The sequence below is a fragment of the Pseudorca crassidens genome, chromosome 19 (assembly GCF_039906515.1).
Source record: "Pseudorca crassidens isolate mPseCra1 chromosome 19, mPseCra1.hap1, whole genome shotgun sequence".
Lineage (NCBI taxonomy): Eukaryota > Metazoa > Chordata > Mammalia > Artiodactyla > Delphinidae > Pseudorca > Pseudorca crassidens.
The window spans coordinates 13657023-13676942 of record NC_090314.1 but is presented as its reverse complement, the minus strand read 5'-3'; the positions used below and the strand labels follow the sequence as shown (position 1 = coordinate 13676942).

At 44.3% G+C, this 19920-nt stretch overlaps 4 protein-coding genes across 9 annotated transcripts in view; 2 read left to right on the top strand and 2 right to left on the bottom strand.

The window, feature by feature from the left end:
* Positions 1 to 8221: 8221 nt before the first annotated feature.
* C19H17orf100 (chromosome 19 C17orf100 homolog) lies at positions 8222 to 8935 on the bottom strand. The gene has a single exon (XM_067716796.1). It carries the CDS (start codon positions 8597 to 8599, stop codon positions 8222 to 8224), a length of 378 nt encoding a protein of 125 aa, XP_067572897.1. The 5' UTR covers positions 8600 to 8935.
* Positions 8903 to 15707, top strand: MED31 (mediator complex subunit 31). 2 transcript variants are annotated; one of them, XM_067716794.1, is made up of 5 exons: positions 8903 to 9062; positions 9963 to 10040; positions 10511 to 10607; positions 12448 to 12480; positions 15345 to 15707. In XM_067716794.1, exons 1-5 carry the CDS (start codon positions 9035 to 9037, stop codon positions 15535 to 15537), a joined length of 429 nt encoding a protein of 142 aa, XP_067572895.1. In that variant the 5' UTR covers positions 8903 to 9034; the 3' UTR covers positions 15538 to 15707. The 2 variants fall into 2 exon arrangements, with proteins under 2 accessions (XP_067572895.1, XP_067572896.1); XM_067716795.1 differs by lacking the exon at positions 12448 to 12480.
* A 1068-nt stretch (positions 15708 to 16775) lies between these two features.
* On the bottom strand, positions 16776 to 19574 carry TXNDC17 (thioredoxin domain containing 17). The gene is made up of 4 exons (XM_067716793.1): positions 19333 to 19574; positions 18678 to 18759; positions 18175 to 18250; positions 16776 to 17008 (listed from the first exon to the last, which is right to left on the bottom strand). The coding sequence occupies exons 1-4, from the start codon at positions 19532 to 19534 to the stop codon at positions 16940 to 16942; spliced, it is 429 nt and encodes a 142-aa protein (XP_067572894.1). The 5' UTR covers positions 19535 to 19574; the 3' UTR covers positions 16776 to 16939.
* Positions 19575 to 19613: 39 nt separating this feature from the next.
* KIAA0753 (KIAA0753 ortholog) overlaps positions 19614 to 19920 on the top strand; it is a 60631-nt gene continuing 60324 nt past the window's right edge. For 2 of the 5 annotated variants that reach the window (XM_067716772.1, XM_067716765.1), the window contains exon 1: positions 19635 to 19919. The gene's annotated coding sequence lies outside the window, so the exon portion shown is untranslated. Of the gene's footprint in view, position 19920 lies in introns of all 5 variants that reach the window. The other 3 variants (XR_010937641.1, XM_067716771.1, XM_067716768.1) reach the window with 3 other exon arrangements.

Genomic DNA, 19920 nt, shown 5'->3' with positions numbered 1-19920 from the left:
GAAGGATCATCAGAGGGCCAAGGGTAAATGTGAGAGTTCACCTGGCCTCCCCCCGTTCCTCATCCTTGAACCTGCCAAAGACCTGGGCTCACCACCAGCCAATCCTGCCCAGACTGACAGACGGCAGTGGCAGTCTCAGTCTGAGTCCAAACTGCTGAGGGTCCTGAAATTCATCCTGACCATTCATTCATTCTCCCACTCATGTTTACCACAAACACTTATTACACACCTGATCTGTGCTAGGTGTCATTACAGGCTTTTGGGGATATAGTGACAAACAAGTCAGGGTCCTTGCCTTTCCAGTGGGGAACACAGACAGTAAACCAGCAACAAATAAAATAAATTCGCATTGTGGAAAGTGCTACGGAAAAATGTGAAATAAGGGTTGGGGGTATTTAATCAGTAAAATCAATATTTTATGTAATACCTAAATGATGTGAAGAGGCAAATCATTAAAAAATCTGGGGAAGAGCATTCTAGGCAGCATACATGGAAAGTGCAAAGGCCCTGAGGCAGGAATAAACTTGGCATATTTAAGGATTAGCATGAAGGCAAATAAAGTGAAAAGGAATTGGGGGTAAGGGGAGTGATAGGAGGTGAGATCAGAGAGGCAATGGGGAGCCCGGCCTGGTCATGATGTTGGTTCCTGGGAATCATAGCATCTCTTGCATCACAGCCAGGCTCCTGCCTTGAGTTAAAGAGGTCTCAGGACTGGACGCAGGCCCTGCACACTAATGTGCTTGACAGGGTGTTGGTACATGACACACCCTCATCCAGAAGTGCCCACTTGGTCACACAAGGACAATGGATAAGCCACACCTGGTGTATCGTCCTCACAGAACACCAGGTCCTGCAGCTGCTTTGGCTTCACCTTCTCCCATTCCTCTGTTCCTCCTCTTGCTCCTTCAGGGAGTGGCGCTAGAGTCCCAGCGTATGTTGGAAAGAGGGCACAGCAAGTGTGCTTTCAGGAGTGAGCACAAGCACAAAGTGGCCGTAGCACAGAGCGCCTAGAGGGACCTGGTGGCAGAGATGCCAGAGAGCTGAAGGCCAGGCCAGGCGTAGCACAGGAGGTGCAGAAGCACTGAAAGTGTCTGAGGGAGAGGGGAACGAAAAGAGTGAAACGTGTTTCACAAAACATAATTTTGGTCGCATGCTGGAGATGGATCAGAAGAGAGAAAAGGAAAACCAGGCAGAGAGATGACAAAACTCTGAACTAAGGCAATGGCTGGTCTCAAGAGACAAAACAGACAGATCCACTGGACTGACTTGTATGAAGGTGTAATAGTGAGAAGTCAGAGGTAACAGATTTCTGCCCGGCAGCTGGGCAGATGATGTTATTCACTGAGGAAACGCAGGCAGAGGTGTGTGGGAATATGCCCGAAATTATGAGGTGGAGTTGGGACAGGAGGCAGATGGGCCAGTTTTGGACATTTTGAGTAGAAGATGAATCTAGGCCGTCAAGCGCAAGATGTCCAGGCCAGTTGCTCAGGAGAGACGTCTGGGTGGGAAGGCCATCAGCTCTCAGGCAGCAGTTGGCACCATGAGTGCTGGGGTGAGGTATGCACAGTGAGAAAAGAAGGCTGAGGAAAGAACTCTGGGGACCGCTGATGTCTGCAGGGTTTCAGGGGCAGGGAGAGGACTCAGTGAAAGAAGACGGGGCCAGAGTGCAGCTCATGGAAGCCAATGGGGGAGAAAATTTCCAGAAGGGGATGGTCCTTGGGGTCAAATGCTACAGAAGGGTCAGGGAAGATGTGGACCAAAGAGGCCACTGGATATGACACTGGGAAGAGCAGGCAGAGACTTCGGGAAGGCTCTCTAGCCCTCTCTTAGAGCACAGCAAACGCTAGTGGCGAAGAGCACAGCAGAGGAGCCGGCCTGGGTTTGGGGCTTGGCTCCTCTTCCTCCTAGCTGGTAACCTGGGGTAAATCACTTAACCTTTCTATGCCCCAGTGTTCTGATCTACCTCATGCAGATGTGAGGAACAGGAGTGCTTTGAACGGTGCCTGGGGGAGAGTGAGTGCTCAACGCGTGTTGGGTGCTCTCCAATAATCAAGGCGAAGGGACTGTGAAACACGAGAGTGTCCCCTTAAATCAGTGTGGGCACATAACATGAAGATACTATGACTTTCCAAGATGAACACGGCTAGGGCCGCATCCTGAATCACAGGGCCTTAGTCTGAGAAACACTAGACACCGAAGCATCCCCAGGGTGTTCTGAAAGTCCAGAGATGAGAATGCAATCTGGGGATGGAAGACGGGAAGTGGCTGCGGCAGTGCCACCTGGAGTGTCCCGCTGCAGGGGAGGACCAGGGTGCTTGTGGAGCTCTGGTCGCTCTCAGGAGTGGTCACCCCTGAAGGCCAATGAGCTGGATTTTCTGTTAACAATTGTCACCTCAGGCCTGGCGTCAGGCCTCTGTGCCGCTTGGCATTCCCTTGAGGTTTCTGCTGGGCTAAGGATCAGCCTTTGCTGCCGTGCGGGGATTGCCTGACCTCTGCTGTCCACTGTCTGCCATGGCACAAACTCAAAGATGGTCACGGACTCACAGGATGCACTTTTCTGCAACTTTCTGGACAGTGACTCTCAATATTAACATATTTTACACTGTGACAATACAGAAAAGTTTCACAAAGAAATTCTTACCTTTACTATGTGTGAACACTCTGATATATTCTATATTTTTCTATTTTTATTTCATTAATAAGAAAAATGCTGATTACAATCCACTAAATTGATGTCACAGCCCCAGGCTTTCTCATGGAGTTCAAAAAACATTCCCTTAAGGAACTAAATTAGTGCCTCGTTTCCCAAACATCAGTTAGTGTATTCCATATTACTTTCAAACTTCTGGCCACACCCAAGGCCAATTGTTTATGGAATCTGATTATTTTTTCTTTAAATCAATTCATTTAAACATTTAAAAATGCCTACTATAGGGCTTCAATGGTGGCGCAGTGGTTGAGAATCTTCCTGCTAATGCAGGGGACACGGGTTTGAGCCCTGGTCTGGGAGGATCCCACATGCCGCGGAGCAACTGGACCCGTGAGCCACAACTACTGAGCCTGCGCATCTGGAGCCTGTGCTCCGCAACGAGAGAGGCCGCGATAGTGAGAGGCCCGCGCACCGCGATGTGGAGTGGCCCCCGCTCGCCACAACTAGAGAAAGCCCTCGCACAGAAACGAAGACCCAACACAGCCAAAATAAATAAATTAATTAATAAACTCCTACCCCCAACATCTTCTTTAAAAAAAAAAAGCCTACTATAGCTGAAGTAAAATATTGGTGAAATACCAAGTTTGAGGGCTAGTTATATTTTTTAATCTAATACACACTGAAATAAATATTTAATTATCAAAATAAAAAATGTTTCCATACCTCCTAAAATCCTCTTGCACACCAGCAACGTTTGCATTCCTCACTTTGGGAACCACAGATCTAAAGATTAGTCCAAACATCTCATTTTCAGTGGGGGCAGTGAGGCCCAGAGGGGTGAATTCACTTATCCGAGGTCTAGTTTTTCAGTCAGTGGGAAGGTCAGTCTGGTCAAAGGAGGGAAGAAAGAAAATAAAGGAAACTTGAGATCTCTAGGCTGCCCCCAGCCAAAGTCTTATCAGTCTTGTCATTTTTGGAGAGAGGCCCTACCTTGTCATCTCTCCAGAGTCCAGATATCAGTTTATAGTTACCTTGGCAGAGCCATTTTAAGACCTGGGTCTTAGATATTCTTATTTTTGGAGGTCCTGACCCGTATCCTATCACATATATTACAATGTTTGCACATTGGCACTTATTAATTTTAATTTTGCTATTTTCTTCTTCTTGTATTTTGAAGCCAATGAAGTTTTCAAGCTTCAACCATTGTGGCAGGCCCTTACAAAGTTCACAACTTGTAGGGTTAGAGCCTGCCACGCCTAATGGATGAAGTGGCTCTGGATGTGGTAAAGGAATCTGATCAACGAAGACACACTAAAGAGCAATTTATTTACTTTAGCCCTTTCTCCTGGTGTATTTAAAGGGTAATGTGGACAGGCCACTGACAACTAAATGAATGAGTTTCCAGTGGCAAAATCTTTGCTATTCTGACAGAGTGGTTGGGGCAGTGCCACTGCAGGTAGGCTAAGTGCCATGTGACTGGCAAGATGTTCTCATTCTGTGCCTCAGTTTCCTTATTAAGTAAAACAAACAGATTAGACTACATTGATGATTTTCAAAATATATTTCAAAAATGAGGGCAAAATCAAGACTTTATTGGACATATAAAAACTGAAAGAATTCATCACCAGCAAACCTGCACTAGAAGCAATGATTAAGGAAGTCCTTTAAGCAGAAGGAACATGCTACCAGATGGAAATCTGGATCTATACAAAGGAGTGGAGAGCATCAAAACTGCTAACTATGTGAGCAGAGCTTTTAAAAGTTATCACTTAAAATTCTTTAAAAGACAATCAACTGAATATTTAAAATAGATAACCAACAGGGACCTACTGTAAAAAAATTAAAAAAAAAGACAATCGGGGCTTCCCTGGTGGCGCAGTGGTTGAGAGTCCGCCTGCCAATGCAGGGCACACGGGTTCGTGCCCCGGTTCGGGAGGATCCCACGTGCCACGGAGCGGCTGGGCCCGTGAGCCATGGCCGCTGAGCCTGCATGTCCGGAGCCTGTGCTCCACAATGGGAGAGGCCACAACAGTGAGAGGCCCGCACACAGCAAAAAAAAAAAAAAAAAAAAAAAAGACAATCGACTGTTTAAAGCTAATATGCTAACAATGTACTATGGGATTTGTAACATGTATAAGTAAAATGTATGACAACAATAGCAAAAAAAGTCAAGAAAAACAGAAGTATACTCTTGTAAGATTCTTATAGTATGGGTCAAGGAGTATAATATCATGTTAAGGTAGAATATGAAAAATCAAAAAATGTATATTAAACCCTCATGAAACTACTAAAATGAAAAGAGTAAATATGCCAACAAAGGAGATGAAATGGAATAATTACTAAATTGGTCTTAAAAAAAAAAGGAGAAAAGGCAACAAAGACCAGAGGGAATAAATATAAAACAAACAGCTAGATGGTAGATTTAAACCCAGCCACGTCAGTAATTACAGAAAATATAAATTGTCTAAACATCCCAAGTAAAAGGCAGAAATTATTAGGATAAAAAAGAAAAACCAACCAAGATCCAACTATAATACTAACAACAAATCTACTTTAAATAAAGACACAAATAGGTTGGAAAAAGATGCACCATCTTAACAATAATCAAAAGAAAGCTAGAGCAGCTATATTGATATCAAATAGATAGATTTCAGAGCAAAGAACATTACCAGAGATAAGGTTATTTCATAATGATAAAGGGGCCAATTTATCAAGAAGCCATGATGATGCTAAATGTTTCTGCACTTAATAACAGAGCTTCAAAATAATAATGTTTTCGGAGTCTCACATGAATGAGAGTGTTCTGTAGAATTCAGTATAAATGTTACTTCTGTCTCTCTTCCTTTTCTATTTTTAGTATGATCCACTATGCTCATTGTAAATTAAATTTAAGGACACTAGACCTACCTTCATTTGGTTATCAAAAGAAACCATCCTAGGAGGCAGTCAAAAGTGGTTGCTAGCACCTCTGCTCCTGGCCAAATTACTTTTGGCTTCTATGGACTTCAGTTTTTCCATCTGTACCATGAAGATCAACCGTTCAGAAAAAAAGTTTTTAAACGGTGAACTGTTTCTCCAGCCTAACAGTTTGTGGAACCCCCTAGAGGCTGGGTCAAGTACCAGCTATGGTGGGATGGGAGCAGCGGTAAGAATGGAGGAACCGGAATCCTGGGAGATCTAGATGGGCCCTTGACCCAAATATCTTGCTGGTTGGGCTCCTGATTCTTTCCATGGCTCATGTGATCTGGGGAAAGAGTGTTGTAGTAACAGAATTCTTTCAAGTATTTTCAACACAGCTGACAGAAAATACATGTGCTGAACTTTGTAAGCTGCCTTCAGCTTATATATAAATGAATGGATTATGAGAATGACAGGTGCTGACAGGTACTTAGTTTTTCCAAACTAACCTGGTTGGCAACAACTGAAAGCAGGTCACGGCTACTACCTAGACCAGTAAGTCTAACGGATTAGTAGATGGAGCCATGCGACGCCTTCTTGGCTGGGAATAGAGGGACAGCACTGCTCTTCCTTCTTCATTGCACGCACGTTGGGCTAGCGATTGTATACCATGTCACAGATACAAAAGCACCTCAATTTATCAAGAAGCCATGATGATGCTAAATGTTTCTGCACTTAATAACAGAGCTTCAAAATAATATTGTGGGAAATAATATTGTGGGAAATAATATTATTATTGTGGGAAATATTTTTTTGCGGCACGCGGCCCTCTCACTGTTGTGGCCTCTCCCGTTGCGGAGCACAGGCTCAGCGGCCATGGCTCACGGGCCCAGCCGCTCCGCGGCATGTGGGATCTTCCCGGACCGGGGCACGAACCCGTGTCCCCTGCATCGGCAGGTGGACTCTCAACCACTGTGCCACCAGAGAAGCCCTCTTCTATTCCTCTTTCCCTCACTTTCCATATCCATCAGTCATGTCAGCTCCACTTCCAGAACACATCCCTAATCTGCACTCTTTTCTCTAGCTCCACTTCTGCCACCCTAGTATAAGCCACTATCATCTCTTACTGGACCACATTATTAGCTTGCTAACTAGTTCCTGTTTCCTCTCTGGTCCCCTACACATCATGGTTTCTCAACCTCACACTATTGACATTTTGGACTAAGTGTGTTAGTCCAAACGTAGTTCCCTTTGCTTGGGGGAGGGGGGCTGTCTTGGGCACTGTAGGAGGCCTAGCAGCATCCCTGGTCTCCACTCACTAGATACCAGTAGCAACTGCCCCCCTCCATCGTGACAAACAAAAAAAAAGTCTCTAGACATTGCCAAATGTCTCTTGGGGGATAAAAATCACCCCTGAGAACCACTGTCCTACATCCTACACACAGGAACCAGGATATCTTTTAAATGCAAAATGCATCATGTCACTCCCCTGCTGAAAACCCTCCAGCGTCTTCCCACTGACCTTAGAATAAAACCCAAGCTCCTTATTGTGGCTTTCAAGACCCTCTATGAACTGGCCACTGCCTGCTTCTCTAACATCCTCTCTTCCATACAACGTTCTCCCTCCCTAAGCTCCAGCCACACTGGTCTTTTTTCTGCTCCTTGAACAGTCCAAGCTTGCTCCCCTTCACCCCTTGGACTTGGCTGATTTCCTCTACCTAGAATGCACTCTCCCCAGACCTTTGCATGGCTCACTGTTCACTAAACAAGTCCCAGATCAAATGCTGCCTAATCAGCAAGGCCTTCCCTGACCATCCCATCTAAACAACCCCCTTACATTCTCTATCACACTACCTGTTTTATTTCCTTCATAGTGCTAATCACAATACAAAACTCTTGTTTTGTTATTTGTTGTCTGCCTTTTCACTAGAGTGTAAGCTCCCCAAGAGCCAAGACCCTATTCGCCTTGTTCACTGCTATAGCCCAAATGCTAAAATAACACCTGGCACAGAGTAGGTGCTCAATAAATATTCCTCCCCTGTACCTCCTCAAATCACAGGTCAGGTTTCCTTTCTAAGATTATTCTTGACTGGTGATGTAGTTTCACTTTGAGCTACATTTGACCTATGTTAAAATGCGTGTGGCTCGGGCTACCATGCACGAGGGCTTGGCATAAAGAAAATAACAATTTTGAAACATAAACACAGGCCAACTAATTAAGGAAAGTCTGCTCCTTGCCCCTCAGGTTTGCTGCAGGCATATAATCATTCCACTGGTCATGACTTCAGTTTGCTCCTTGTCCCTAAATTTGAAGCAGCAAAGGTCGTTCAGGGGCTAAGAATCCAAAACTCACCTGCCTCAGAGGTTCAAACAGCCTCTTTGTCCATCATCTCAATATATACAATATATAGGGCCCGAAAACTTTTTGTGCTGGCTTCAAGTTAAAGTAGTTCACTGAGTCAAAGGCAGGAAAGGATGGTCCAGGGTGCAGCAGGGTCAATGAATGTTGGCTGAGTCCTGAAACCGCAGCTTGGCTCTTAAATTGATTTGTGGTCTGCTTCCAGGAAACCAAAGATGATCGGTCCACCTGGCAGCAGGCTGGCTGCGAACTGGAGGCAATTCTGCCCTGGCCAAGGGCCATGGCCCTCTCGTGGCCCCGAGGAAGGAAGCATTTCATCGGGCCTTTTGGACATTTTGGCGAGCGTCTGGCTGCTCCCGCCGCGGCGGGCTCTCCACGCGGTGCAGAGACGTCTCCACCCGGAGAAACAAGGCCCTGACGCGGCGGGAGGCCGTCTCCGTGCGCTGCGAGCCGGTTTCCACGTGCTGGTAGGACACCTCGAAGACGCGAGGGGCCCGTTTCTCAGAGGGGGAGACGGAGCACCCCTCGCTGCGGCACTGGGTAGTCTCCACCTGCCGGGAAGACCTCCGCACCTCACGGGAGGTCGTCTCCACGCGGTGGGACGACGTCTCCACACGGACCGTTGCCGTCTCCTCAGAGCGGGTGGCCTCAGCCCGGGGCGGAGAGGGCTTTCCCCCAAGGGGTGAGGCCATCTTACAGGGGTAACGGAACCAAGCAGGCCTCGCGAGGCCCCACTGCCCCACGCTCCTCGACGGGTTACGTCACACGGTGAGGAGTGACATCACATGGCACTGTGACGCAGGCACAGCGGTAGCCGAGGATCCCATGACACAGCCACGTGCAGGAACAGTGGTCCTGGCGGGGGCTGGTGACGGCCCCTCTGAAACCCTGGGTTAGGCCCCGCGCTAGGTCAGCCCCTGCATCGCCCCCTAACTTGTCAGGAGCCCGCGCCGGCGTAGGCGGGAACGGGCCGAGCCGGGGCGGGCCTGGGATGAGGGGAGCCGCCCGCCCCCCGCATCCCACACTGCACCGCGGCAGGAAGGGGGAGCCGCGGCTTCCGGCACCTCCCCCGCCACTCCCGGCGTTTGCGGTGTCGGGCTGCTGGCTGCTTAGCTCCTTTGCTGGTGATGGCAGCAGCTGTCGCTATGGAGACAGGTGAGTGGCGGTCCGAGCCGTGCGTTTTGGCAAATAGAACTATCCTGGGCCCAGACACCTGCTCCCGCTTCCCCAGGTTCTCCTTCCAGGCCTAACTCCCCGCAAGGTGATTGTTCGGACCGGGAGGGGCGAGGGCTCTTCTAGCGTCTGGAAGGGCGAAGGTAGTTTGGCCTTTTCAGAGTTTGTTTTGTTGGTGTATCCTTTCTCCTCACTTGTTATTCAGACACCGACCCCGGCGAGGGGTCGGCTTCCGGCGAGGCTAAAGGAGAGATTTTGGATCTTAAACCGCTTCCTCGATTTGTTTTCTGCGTCTTAAATGAGCTTGCATAAGTTTCAAACATCGTCGACAAACTCGTGTATTATTTTGCAACGGACGCGTCTCACCGAAGCAAGCGTTCCCTGATCTTGCATTCTCACCATGGTCTCTTTCAGCTTGCATTCTGAACTTTTCTTGATAGGTTTAGCGTTTGCTTTGTTTTTGCTTAGCTTAATCACTTAACAACTTGTAACACATTAAAATAAGGCAAGGCACAGTTACTGCAGCTTACCACAACAGTGGTCAATGTTAAAATGTTAAAATCTCAACATAGTGGCTCACGAGTGATAAATGTTCTGACCCCGTGTGTGATCCTGTTTTCTTTAATAACTTGTCTTTAACATTAGAGAATTCATTCATTCCTGATTAAACATTCCTTTTAATCAGGGCTTTGCTTTCCTTACACTTCTAAGGAAGATTTTTCTCCTCCCTCGCCCAGTTTAGGAAAACCTTCACGTGCCCTTCTTTATGTAGAAACGTATCTCATCATCAGTCAGGTTTCTTTACTGCTGTTTTCTTTCTACAAATCAGTATTGTATATGGTGACGTTTATTTTGGATGATTTTTGCTATCTTCTCTCCTAGATGATGCTGGAAATCGACTTCGGTTTCAGTTGGAGTTGGAATTTGTGCAGTGTTTAGCCAACCCAAATTACCTTAATTGTAAGTTGTTGAACACCTCATTGAATTGAGTAGCTATTTATAATTTCTGATAGAAGAGTTCCAATTCATAGTTGGCCCTTTGTATCCTCGGATTCAACTGCAGTTGGTTGAATCTTCCCATACAGAGGGTGACAATACTGTCATTGTCATTGCGCTATGTTATTTTATGTGAGACTTGAGCATCTGTGGGTTTTGGTGTCTGTGGGCTCTCTTAGAACCAGTCCCCTGTGGATTTGAGGGATGACTTTCGTATCTGCTTTTGTACATTCTCAATTGAACAGAATTATTGCTACACTTACATTGGTATATATATAATTGAGCAAACTGGGACTTCTGTTGTGAATTCAATGAGTGTCGGTGGTGGGGATGTTATGTAAGTAAATTCTTTACTTGTATGTTAGGAGTCACAAATCAGTAGTCCAAGGATTGATTTGCTCTACAGGTGTATTTTTTTTTTTTATGCCTTTCAGTTCTTGCCCAAAGAGGTTACTTCAAAGACAAAGCTTTTGTTAATTATCTTAAGTACTTGCTTTACTGGAAAGAACCAGAATATGCCAAGTATCTAAAGTAAGTTTAATTTTTATAGTCCTAAATATGTGTGTACTTTATTATACTCCAAAGCACTGATATTTAATAGACTTCTTAGTTTCACATTGGAAAAAATACAGTTTGAATCTCTGCACTTCTTTTAGTTGTCTCCATTTTAATATGAGACACACTGATCTCTAACTTAACTTGGATTATTTCAGTGATATACTCACCAGTATCCCTGCTTTCTCCCCACCATTCCCCGCCCCCAAGCCAAACAAAGAAGAACCATTTTCTACACAGAAGCCGACTTGGTATCTTAAAAATAGAAATCACAGCATTCCATTAGAACTCTTCAGTTGCTTCTCATTGCATGCAGAGGAAAATCTAGTCTCTTTTCTCGAGCTAAAGACCTGTATGATCTGGCCCTGTCTTGTCTGACCTTACCTTGTACCACTCACTCCATCTCACCGGGTTTCTGACCCAAAGGAACCCACAGTCTATATATGCAATGACATAGCCATAGCCTGAACATGAAAGACCATAGAAAGGGGTACTTACTTGTAAGGAAGGTTTTCTGGAGGAGGTACCCTTACCTGAGTCTTAGTAGCTGCTTATTTTATTTTATATATTTTACATAATATATGTATTATTCAAGTTGTGCAATAGATGCTTTCTTTTTAAGGCTTATGAATTGCAAGGAGCATACTATAATCATGAACTTATTCCTTTTTTTTTCCTGCTAATTTGCAGTAGTGCTATAGCTTACTTTTTTTTTTTTTTTTTAAATATTTATGGATTCATTTGGCTGCACCAGGTCTTAGCTGTGGCATGCGGGATCTAGTTCTCTGACCAGGGATCGAACCCGGGCCCCCTGCATTGGGAGCGTGGAGCCTTAACCACTGGACTGCCAGGGAAGTCCCTGAACTTATTCCTTTTTAATGGTAAAAAAGAAACCGTGAATTCCCACCTGTGCTTTGTCTTAACTAGGTAGTCAAAAAGCAATGGTGAAACTTTTAGTCTTTCTTTTTCCTAAACAAACACAAGTTTGAGAGGAAAACGTTTCAAACGTGTACTCCCACTTTTCTGATGTGTGTCTTATAACAAGGAGGATGTATGAAGCCCACATCCTCCTGTAGCTTGCAGGACCCTTGGCACCCTTACTGGCCCTTTATAAAGAACCATTATTCATTTAATAATCCAGAGAAAAGACTTTTTTTTATTAGATTGCAACATGTTATATGTATGTAGACTTAGAGACTCAGTGTTGGACACTGAGCCCTAGACACCATCAAGTTCAGTTTCACCCACAACATTGCTGAGATGGTCATCTACATGCTGGCTGGAGGTTTCCAGTGAGCCCATACTACTCCATTCAGGGGCAACCAATTCCATTGTTAGCTAGATGCTAGAAAGTTCTTCCTTGTATAATAATATGATATACCTCCATGTAACTTCAACCCATGTTGAGTTTTATCCCTGAATTAATCCAGAACCAATCTATGCCCTCTTGAGGAACAGCCATTCAGATATTTAAATTCAAGAGAGGTTGCAAATTAACCCCCATTTCATTTCTGCACAAGGTTTTCATTTAATAGTTGCCAACATTTGAAGATTAGAAAGTTTCATATTTTAATCCAGATTTCTAGCTACTCTAAAATTCTGGAGGATCTGGTAACCCCAGGTCTTTGTTCTCCCACGTCAGCCACTGGCTAGAGCAGAGGAGCAGTTGCCTCTTCTAGACAGTTTCCACCATTTCACTAATAGCCACGACTTGCAACTATAATTTATCTCTTACATCTTTTTTTCTCACCTACCTTCAGCCATTTCTCATGTGCCCACCTTTGGATATTTTGCACTTACGCCTTATGTTTTTCAGCCAAGAGCTAAACACAGGCCTTCAGATGTCAAGGTACAGTGGACCAAATAGCTTTTTATTCTTCATATGGACATTATACTTCTATTTGTTCAACTTAAGTTTACATTACCTTTTGGGGGGGCAGGGAATGAGGGGGCAAGGATTCATATTGTTGACTTGCTGGGAGCTTTATGTCAACTAAAATCTTTCAGTTCTTATTTTCATCAATGCTGTTAGTTTAGTTCTCCATTTATTTCTTATTTATTTTTAAAAAATCTAATTGCAGAACTTTCCTTTTGTACCTCTTCTATTTCATCTGGTTGGTTAATGCTATAATTGTAGCCTATTAACATATTTATAATTCCTTATTTTGTCATGTAATGTATTCTGAGCATTGACTCTACAAGTCTGATAAATGATCACTGTGTGTCTAAGTTCCAGTTACTAAATGCTACTTGAAGACCATTCTCTTGGTCGTCACATTAACTTATTTTACAGTTGAAGAAACTAAACCTTAAGGGAGTTTAAGTACGTTGTTTGAGGCCACTCAGCTGGAGAATGGCAGAGCTGGTTTCAAACCTAGGTCTTTTTAACTACCAACAATGTCCTCATGAAAAGGAAATAGCCAGGGTAGGTGTGAGTAGGGCTTTCCAGGCTTAGCTGCTGACAATTACAAGCAACTGTGAATCTTTGGAGTATAGGAAGCAAATCTGTAATAAGGACAACATGGTGTAGGGCCCTGCTACTCAATGTGGTTCTCAGACCAGCAACATTGGTATCACTTGGGAGCTTGTTAAAAATGCAGTCCTCAGGCTCCACCCCAGACTTCCTGAACCAGAGTCTGCATTTTAAGAAGTGATTCACGTGGGCTTCCCTGGTGGTGCAGTGGTTGCGAGTCTGCCTGCCGATGCAGGGGACGCGGGTTCGTGCCCCGGTCCGGGAAGATCCCACATGCCGCGGAGCGGATGAGCCCGTGAGCCATGGCCGCTGAGCCTGCGCGTCCGGAGCCTGTGCATCGCAACGGGAGAGGCCACAACAGTGAGAGGCCCGCGAACCCCCCCCCTCCAAAAAAGAAGTGATTCATGTGTGCATTAAAATTTGAGAAGCACTGCTGTAGTGTACTGTCCCCAAACTTTAGTCATTTGAATACCACTTGTACAATTTTGGCTCTATCTGTGTACTCCCTATAAGACTCACTGTTTTTTAATTGACTCATTTAAATTTTATGTCTTTTCTATTTGAAATAATTTTACTTAAAAACAAATGGAAAAACAGTAAGAAGAATTCCTGTATATTCTTCCCCCAGATATTCTAATTGCAAACTTCTTATATAATCATAGTACAGTGATCAAAATCAGAACATTAACATTGACATATCATCTGATCTTGTTATCTAACCAGCAGACCTCACTCACATTTTGCCAGCTGTCTCACTAATGTCCTGTTTCTGGGGCAGTGTCCAGTCTAGGCTCAGATGCTGCATTTTGTTGTCATGTCTTAGTCTCCATTAATCTGAGTTCATCAGTCTTCTTTTTCTTCCCCCCATAAGTGTGACACAGAAGTGATGTTATATCCTTCTTGGTATATCAGGAGTCATAGGATGTCAATTTGTCCCTCTACTGGTGATATTAATTTTGGTCACTTGGTTGAGGTGGTGGCTGCCAGTTTTCTCTGTATCAAGTTACTATTTTTCCTTTTGCATTTAATACATATTTTGTGAGGGAATACTTTGAGACTATGTAAATATCTTGTTTCATATTTCATTCTTTTACCTAACTTTAGCATCTATGGAAGATACTTGCTTGAAACAATTTTTACTGTGGAGATTTTCTAATTCCATCATTCTTTATTCATTTATTAGTTGGTATTCAGTTGTAAGGAAGGAACATTTCCTTGTTCCTGATTTATTTATTCATTTAAAAAAGTTACATCAATATGGACTCTTGGATTCTTTATCTTGTGGGTTATAATTATGTATCTTCTTGATCCCAGATATAGCCAGTGGGAGCCCCTTCACATTGGCTCCTGAGTACTTTTGACGTATCCCTATAATTTTCTGAGCATTTTTCTTTCTGGCACTACATAATATTCCAGGCTCATCTTGTACTTTCCCTCTGCTAGCCTTAGAATCAGCCATGTCTCCAACCAACCTTGGATAATTCTATATAAAACCCATGATCTGGGCACTCAGTGTGCTCATTGGTGTCACTGCTTGTAGGCCCTCTCAACACACAAAGCTAGAAATTGTGTGTGTGTGTGTGTGTGTGTATATATATATATATAAAAAGCCATGAGTTCATACTGATGTTTTCAATTCCAGCTCAGTAACAAGATTCATTCTAGCCTTCCCCTTCCTTATCTGAAACTTTTTCTGAGAGCCAGAAATTTGGCTTTCCATCTACAGCATATTTACTTACATATTTGCTCAACCTTAGAGTATATGTACTTAATTTCAGAATTGTTATGTCCCTATGGAAAACTAGAATATAATATTTGTGCTTAGTTCTTTCTGAGACTGACTCAGTTTTAAAATAAAAGTTGTCTTATTGTTTATGGAAAACCAGTAGGTATTAATTAAACACATAATTAATTACTAAAATAAAAAGTGTTCGTGTTCCTCACCTTGGAAACCACCAGAAGAGAATAGCATGATTTGTCCCCCAATGTTGACTCCGTTTACCAGTTACTGTGTGGTCTTAGGCAAGTTATTTAATCTTTCTGAACTTAAGTTTTCTCACTTTTGAAAATTTTGCTGACTTTTGATGCATAAGCAGGGAAAAAAAGAACTGTACTACCAAAGTATACTAAATTAATGTTACAGAAATGGTGGGCTGCAAGATCGTTTTTAGGTGAGTAACTGAACTAGAGCGTGGTATTATTACGTTATGTCGCTCATTAACTTATAAACTTAACCCCAGGTACCCTCAGTGTTTACACATGTTAGAACTGCTCCAATATGAACACTTCCGTAAGGAGCTGGTGAATGCTCAGTGTGCGAAATTTATTGATGAGCAGCAAATTCTGCACTGGCAGCACTATTCTCGGAAGCGGATGCGCCTTCAGCAAGCCCTGGCGGAGCAGCAACAGCAAAATAACACATCAGGAAAATGAACAGTTGGATCCAGACCAGGCTCTTAAGACATGTATATATTGCTTTTGTACAGTGAAGACAAAACAACTCTTCCTATGTACCTTTACTGTGGTAGCACCTAGAACCGTTAGTGTGCTATTTAATTGAACTAACTTTTTCTTGTTAATAGATTATTTCTGTTAAACCAGAATTGTTTTACTTTGATTTCCCTGTGGCTTTGTAAGCTTTTATTAGTATTTAACAGTCAGCTGAGTAAGAATAGAAATGTTAGGTGTTTCAGACCAATTTAAGGCAGCAGGGGGCGAGGTAAGGGGAGGGCCACTGAACATCCCAAACTCTAAGCCGAGCTCTGTTTTCATGTACAGTGGGGCCTGGGACAAGTCTGTCTCCTGGAACCTTGCTGTCCCTCAGATCGGCTATCCTGCCCTTCATCTACAGAGTGAGAGGTGTGGAGTAAGTGACCTCTTTACGTCAGGCAGCAGGAACCGCATAAAGGTTCTTAAATTCTGCAGGGCAGGAGACATACCTGTATCGCCAGTTGCTTTGCAAGAGAGCTTTAAGGAAGAATCATTGGTATGTCACTGACCTAGTAATGGCAGGGAGAAGATTGGTGGTTAACTACTAATTGGACTCTTGGCCTTAAGACTAGAACAAAGGTGAGGAGCCTCAAATATTTGTGCTCATTTGGGAAAGCTGACCTTTATTTGGCAGATACCGCAAACCAGGCACAATGTTAAGTGCTTAGTTGCATTCTCATTTTATCCTCAGAACGATCCATGTTCATAAAGGAGGAGACTGAGGTTTAGACAGGTTAATGGTTACACAGCTAGGAAGTGATAATCAATGAGACTGACTCACAGGCTGGAGTCCTTCCCATCACTAGGTTATACGGTCTCTGACCTCTCTGCCACCCGCCTCATCCCAAGTAGTGAAGCATATTCAGACAGCTGTGACGAACCTGCCAGCATTAAGCAGAGGCTGGATTAGATGTGCTGTGCTTCCCTTCAGTGGTTAGGTTAAGTTCTACATTCTAAAGCCAAAGAAGGAGTTTCAGGAATAACAGCTCTTTGTAAATTCGTGGAATTTAAGGTAAAAGATCCTAACTCCTTTAGAGATTTGGAAGCTGTCTACTGCACTATTAGGGGCTTTTAGGTATTTCTGTCATCTCCAATAATAGCTTCCTTTGTGCTATTACTGCCACTCCTGAAGAATTATTTTACCTATGGTAGCTTAAATATACCCATATATTAAAGCAAACTGAGGGTTCATGAGCATTTTAATAGCACTCTCTATTGTTTAGACATGTACCAATTTTTTTACATCATCATTTATTTATTGCTAACATGAATTCAAAGCAAGTATGCAGATTCTTTTATACTAGAGCAAATCAGGAAATAAAGACACAATTGCCATCGTCAAATCTTAATCTTCAGAGAACAACATCCCCACGAGGTTGGCCTGAAGACACTCAGATTCTACCAGTTTTTGAGGCTGTAAGAGAACAACAGTCATATCTTAACCCACAGCTACAAAAATGTTATTAGGAGGGGAATGAGTTGTTCTACCTTGAATGACACAAGTCTTGGAACAGAAAAATTATGCTATTCAGAAACTATTAACTAGTTGTAACAAGCTTTATGAAATAGTTAAGATATTTACCTTAAGGTGAATCATTAAAATACTTGGCTCCGTGGACTAAAACAGGAGACAGGAAGCCCGATGTCACCCCTTCCCTTTAACTCTTTAATTTAGAATCCCAGGGCCATGACTAAACTAGAGGACATGCCCTTTCTTTTCATCCAGAATTATGGATTAAGTCGAAAACAACTATTGATGCCACTGTTTTAAGGAATTGTATGTTAACCAACTTTCTTCAACAGTGCTTACAGAATTTTAAAATAAGGATGGCTTTTAAAAGGCATGAAAAGGGGCTTCCCTGGTGGCGCAGTGGTTAAGAATCCACCTGCCAATGCAGGGTACACGGGTTCGAGCCCTGGCCCGGGAAGATCCCACATGCCACGGAGCAACTAAGCCTGTGCGCCACAACTACTGAGCCTGTGCGCCACAACTACTGAGCCCGCGTGCCAAGAGCTTGTGCTCCACAACGAGAAGCCACCGCAATGAGAAGCCTGCGCACTGCAACGAAGAGTAGCCCCCGCTCGCGGCAACTAGAGAAAGCCTGCACACAGCAACGAAGACCCAATGCAGCCAAAAATAAATTTAATTAATTAAAAAATAAATAAAAAAATAAAAGGCATGAAAGGGCTTCCCTGGTGGCGCAGTGGTTGAGAGTCCGCCTGCCGATGCAGGGGACACGGGTTCGTGCCCTGGTCTGGGAAGATCCCACATGCTGCGGAGCAGCTGGGCCCGTGAGCTATGGCCCCTGAGCCTGTGCGTCTGGAGCCTGTGCTCCGCAACGGGAGAGGCCCCCAAAAAAGAAAAAAGGCATGATAAAAACCCTAATATTTGCATTATTAATAACTTATTGGGGTAGGCCATAGGGATGGACAGCCATGTGTATTTTGAATACATTCTGAAGAGCAATGTGATATTTGGGATGAAATGTCAAGATCTTTTCAAATTTGAATCCAGAACAAGTTAAAAGAGTTTTGATAGGGTGAACTGTATCCCCAACACAGTTAAAGAAAGATACTCACTGTTCCATATTTAAGTAGTGTAGGCACTCCAGTTAATTTCAACTTTTTCCTGAAGTCATTATTTGGCTCTTTCCAACTATTTCAGAAGGAGAAAGTGATCATGAAAAACATTTACTTGGTTTCTTACATCCTGCTTTGTATTTGATATATTCCCACTTTCAGTCTTTCAGTAATCATTGTTTTTGTTGTAAACATTTTAAAAACCTTGACATCTACAACATATATTCTCCTGTGCAAAGTTTTCATTTAAGTGAATATATACTAAGATATAAAATAAATGTAAAGACAAGTTCTGAACTAACATCAGGCCAAATTATTGAATTACCCTTACCTAATACAAATGGCTGAACATTCGAATTTTTAATTCGTATTTAATATATTCTAATTGCTTGACTTATCCGACTGTATCTTAGAACTCAGAACCTGAATCACAAGACCCTTCCCGCCTAAATTTGCAAGAGTCTAGTGCATGTCTGGGAAATAGAGTACGCATTGCCACTTACTAAGGTTTTTCTCCTACTTGGCAGTAGATGAACACACATCCTTCACCAACATGCTTCAGCCCCTCTCGTACGACCGGTTCAGCTTTTTAAAAAGTTGATAGAAATAATTACCAACTTTACAATCAGGCACTGATGAACAGCGTCCCTCTCCCCTCCCCTCCTCCCCTCCGTCTTGGTAAGTACTCAGACTTTATCCTGCAGTTAACTGAGGAGATAAACGGAAGTCACGTGTTTTTTTCTGATTTTTTTTTTTTTTGAGAGCCACTTTAAGGGTAAGGACCCACTTTCAGTCCTGATTTGTCCCCAGGCCACAGCGCCCAGAACAATGAAAGACAAATATTTGCTGACTTACCATAAGGAGACCAATTCACGTCTCCTGTAAGACACTAATCACATTGGGGAAGTGAAAAGTTCTAATGGACTAGATTCCAAGATTACCTGGGTCGAATGGTAGAAGAGCACACTTGGCGGGGCGGGAAGGACTTAATAGGAGGAGAGTCGGGAACAGGGTAGGAAAAGGCAAGGTGAGAGCTCAGATCGCCCTGCGGGACTCCGGTAACAAGACTCCCTCCGCTTCCTCTCCACCCCACTCTGGCCATAGCCTCGGCCTTCCTGCCACTTACTCTGGGCTGCAGCCCCCGAATCCCGGCCTCACCCTGCACGCAGTCGGGGCACCAGCTTTTGCCTTCGGCGTCCTTAGAACCAGAAAAATAGGCGAAAATGGTCTTGCCACTGTGCTGCTCCACCGCCTGCATGAACTCCTCGTAGCCGTACACGCTCACCTCTTCGTAGCGGGCCATCGGGAGAGCGTGACTCGGACAGCTAGAGGTGTCTTGGGCCGCTGGGAGAAGCTCCATGCGGGGTGGGGCGAAGCTGTTTCCGGGTGGGCGGGGAGCTGGGCAGGGCCTGAGAAAGCAAGCCCGGCTCTGAGGTGCTACGGGAGCCTCTGACGGCCAAAACTCCTCTGCACCGTTTTTCTATTCTATTTTCTCAGGTCTCTCAGTGCTGACTGCACCCCGAAACCCCGGCTTTTGCCCCTGTCTGGTCCCGGCCCCAGCCCATGTGCAGTGGCTGCAAAACCTGCCGCCACGCAGCCCCTGGACCCTTAGGTGGCTCCGGAGCCTTAACGGCTCCCAACCCGCCCTGCGCCCGTTGCCATGGCGACTGGGCGAGCGGCCGGAAGGGAGGCCTAGTTGCGGCCCCCAGCCCGCTTTCTGGTAGGCGCGCCGCGCCCCAGACCAGG

Excerpts from the sequence above, each read along its gene's own strand:
- C19H17orf100 (XM_067716796.1), bottom strand. The coding sequence starts at position 8,599 with ATGGCCTCACCCCTTGGGGGAAAGCCCTCTCCGCCCCGGGCTGAGGCC.
- TXNDC17 (XM_067716793.1), bottom strand. The coding sequence starts at position 19,534 with ATGGAGCTTCTCCCAGCGGCCCAAGACACCTCTAGCTGTCCGAGTCAC. Across the intron at positions 18,760-19,332 it reads GTGCCCCGACTGCGTGCAGG|CTGAACCGGTCGTACGAGAG; the intron begins GTGAGGCCGGGA and ends CTTTTTAAAAAG. Across the intron at positions 17,009-18,174 it reads CACTACTTAAATATGGAACA|CCTCAAAAACTGGTAGAATC; the intron begins GTGAGTATCTTT and ends GTTCTCTTACAG.
- MED31 (XM_067716794.1), top strand. The coding sequence starts at position 9,035 with ATGGCAGCAGCTGTCGCTATGGAGACAG. Across the intron at positions 9,063-9,962 it reads AGCTGTCGCTATGGAGACAG|ATGATGCTGGAAATCGACTT; the intron begins GTGAGTGGCGGT and ends CTTCTCTCCTAG. Across the intron at positions 12,481-15,344 it reads ACAGGCCTTCAGATGTCAAG|GTACCCTCAGTGTTTACACA; the intron begins GTACAGTGGACC and ends ACTTAACCCCAG.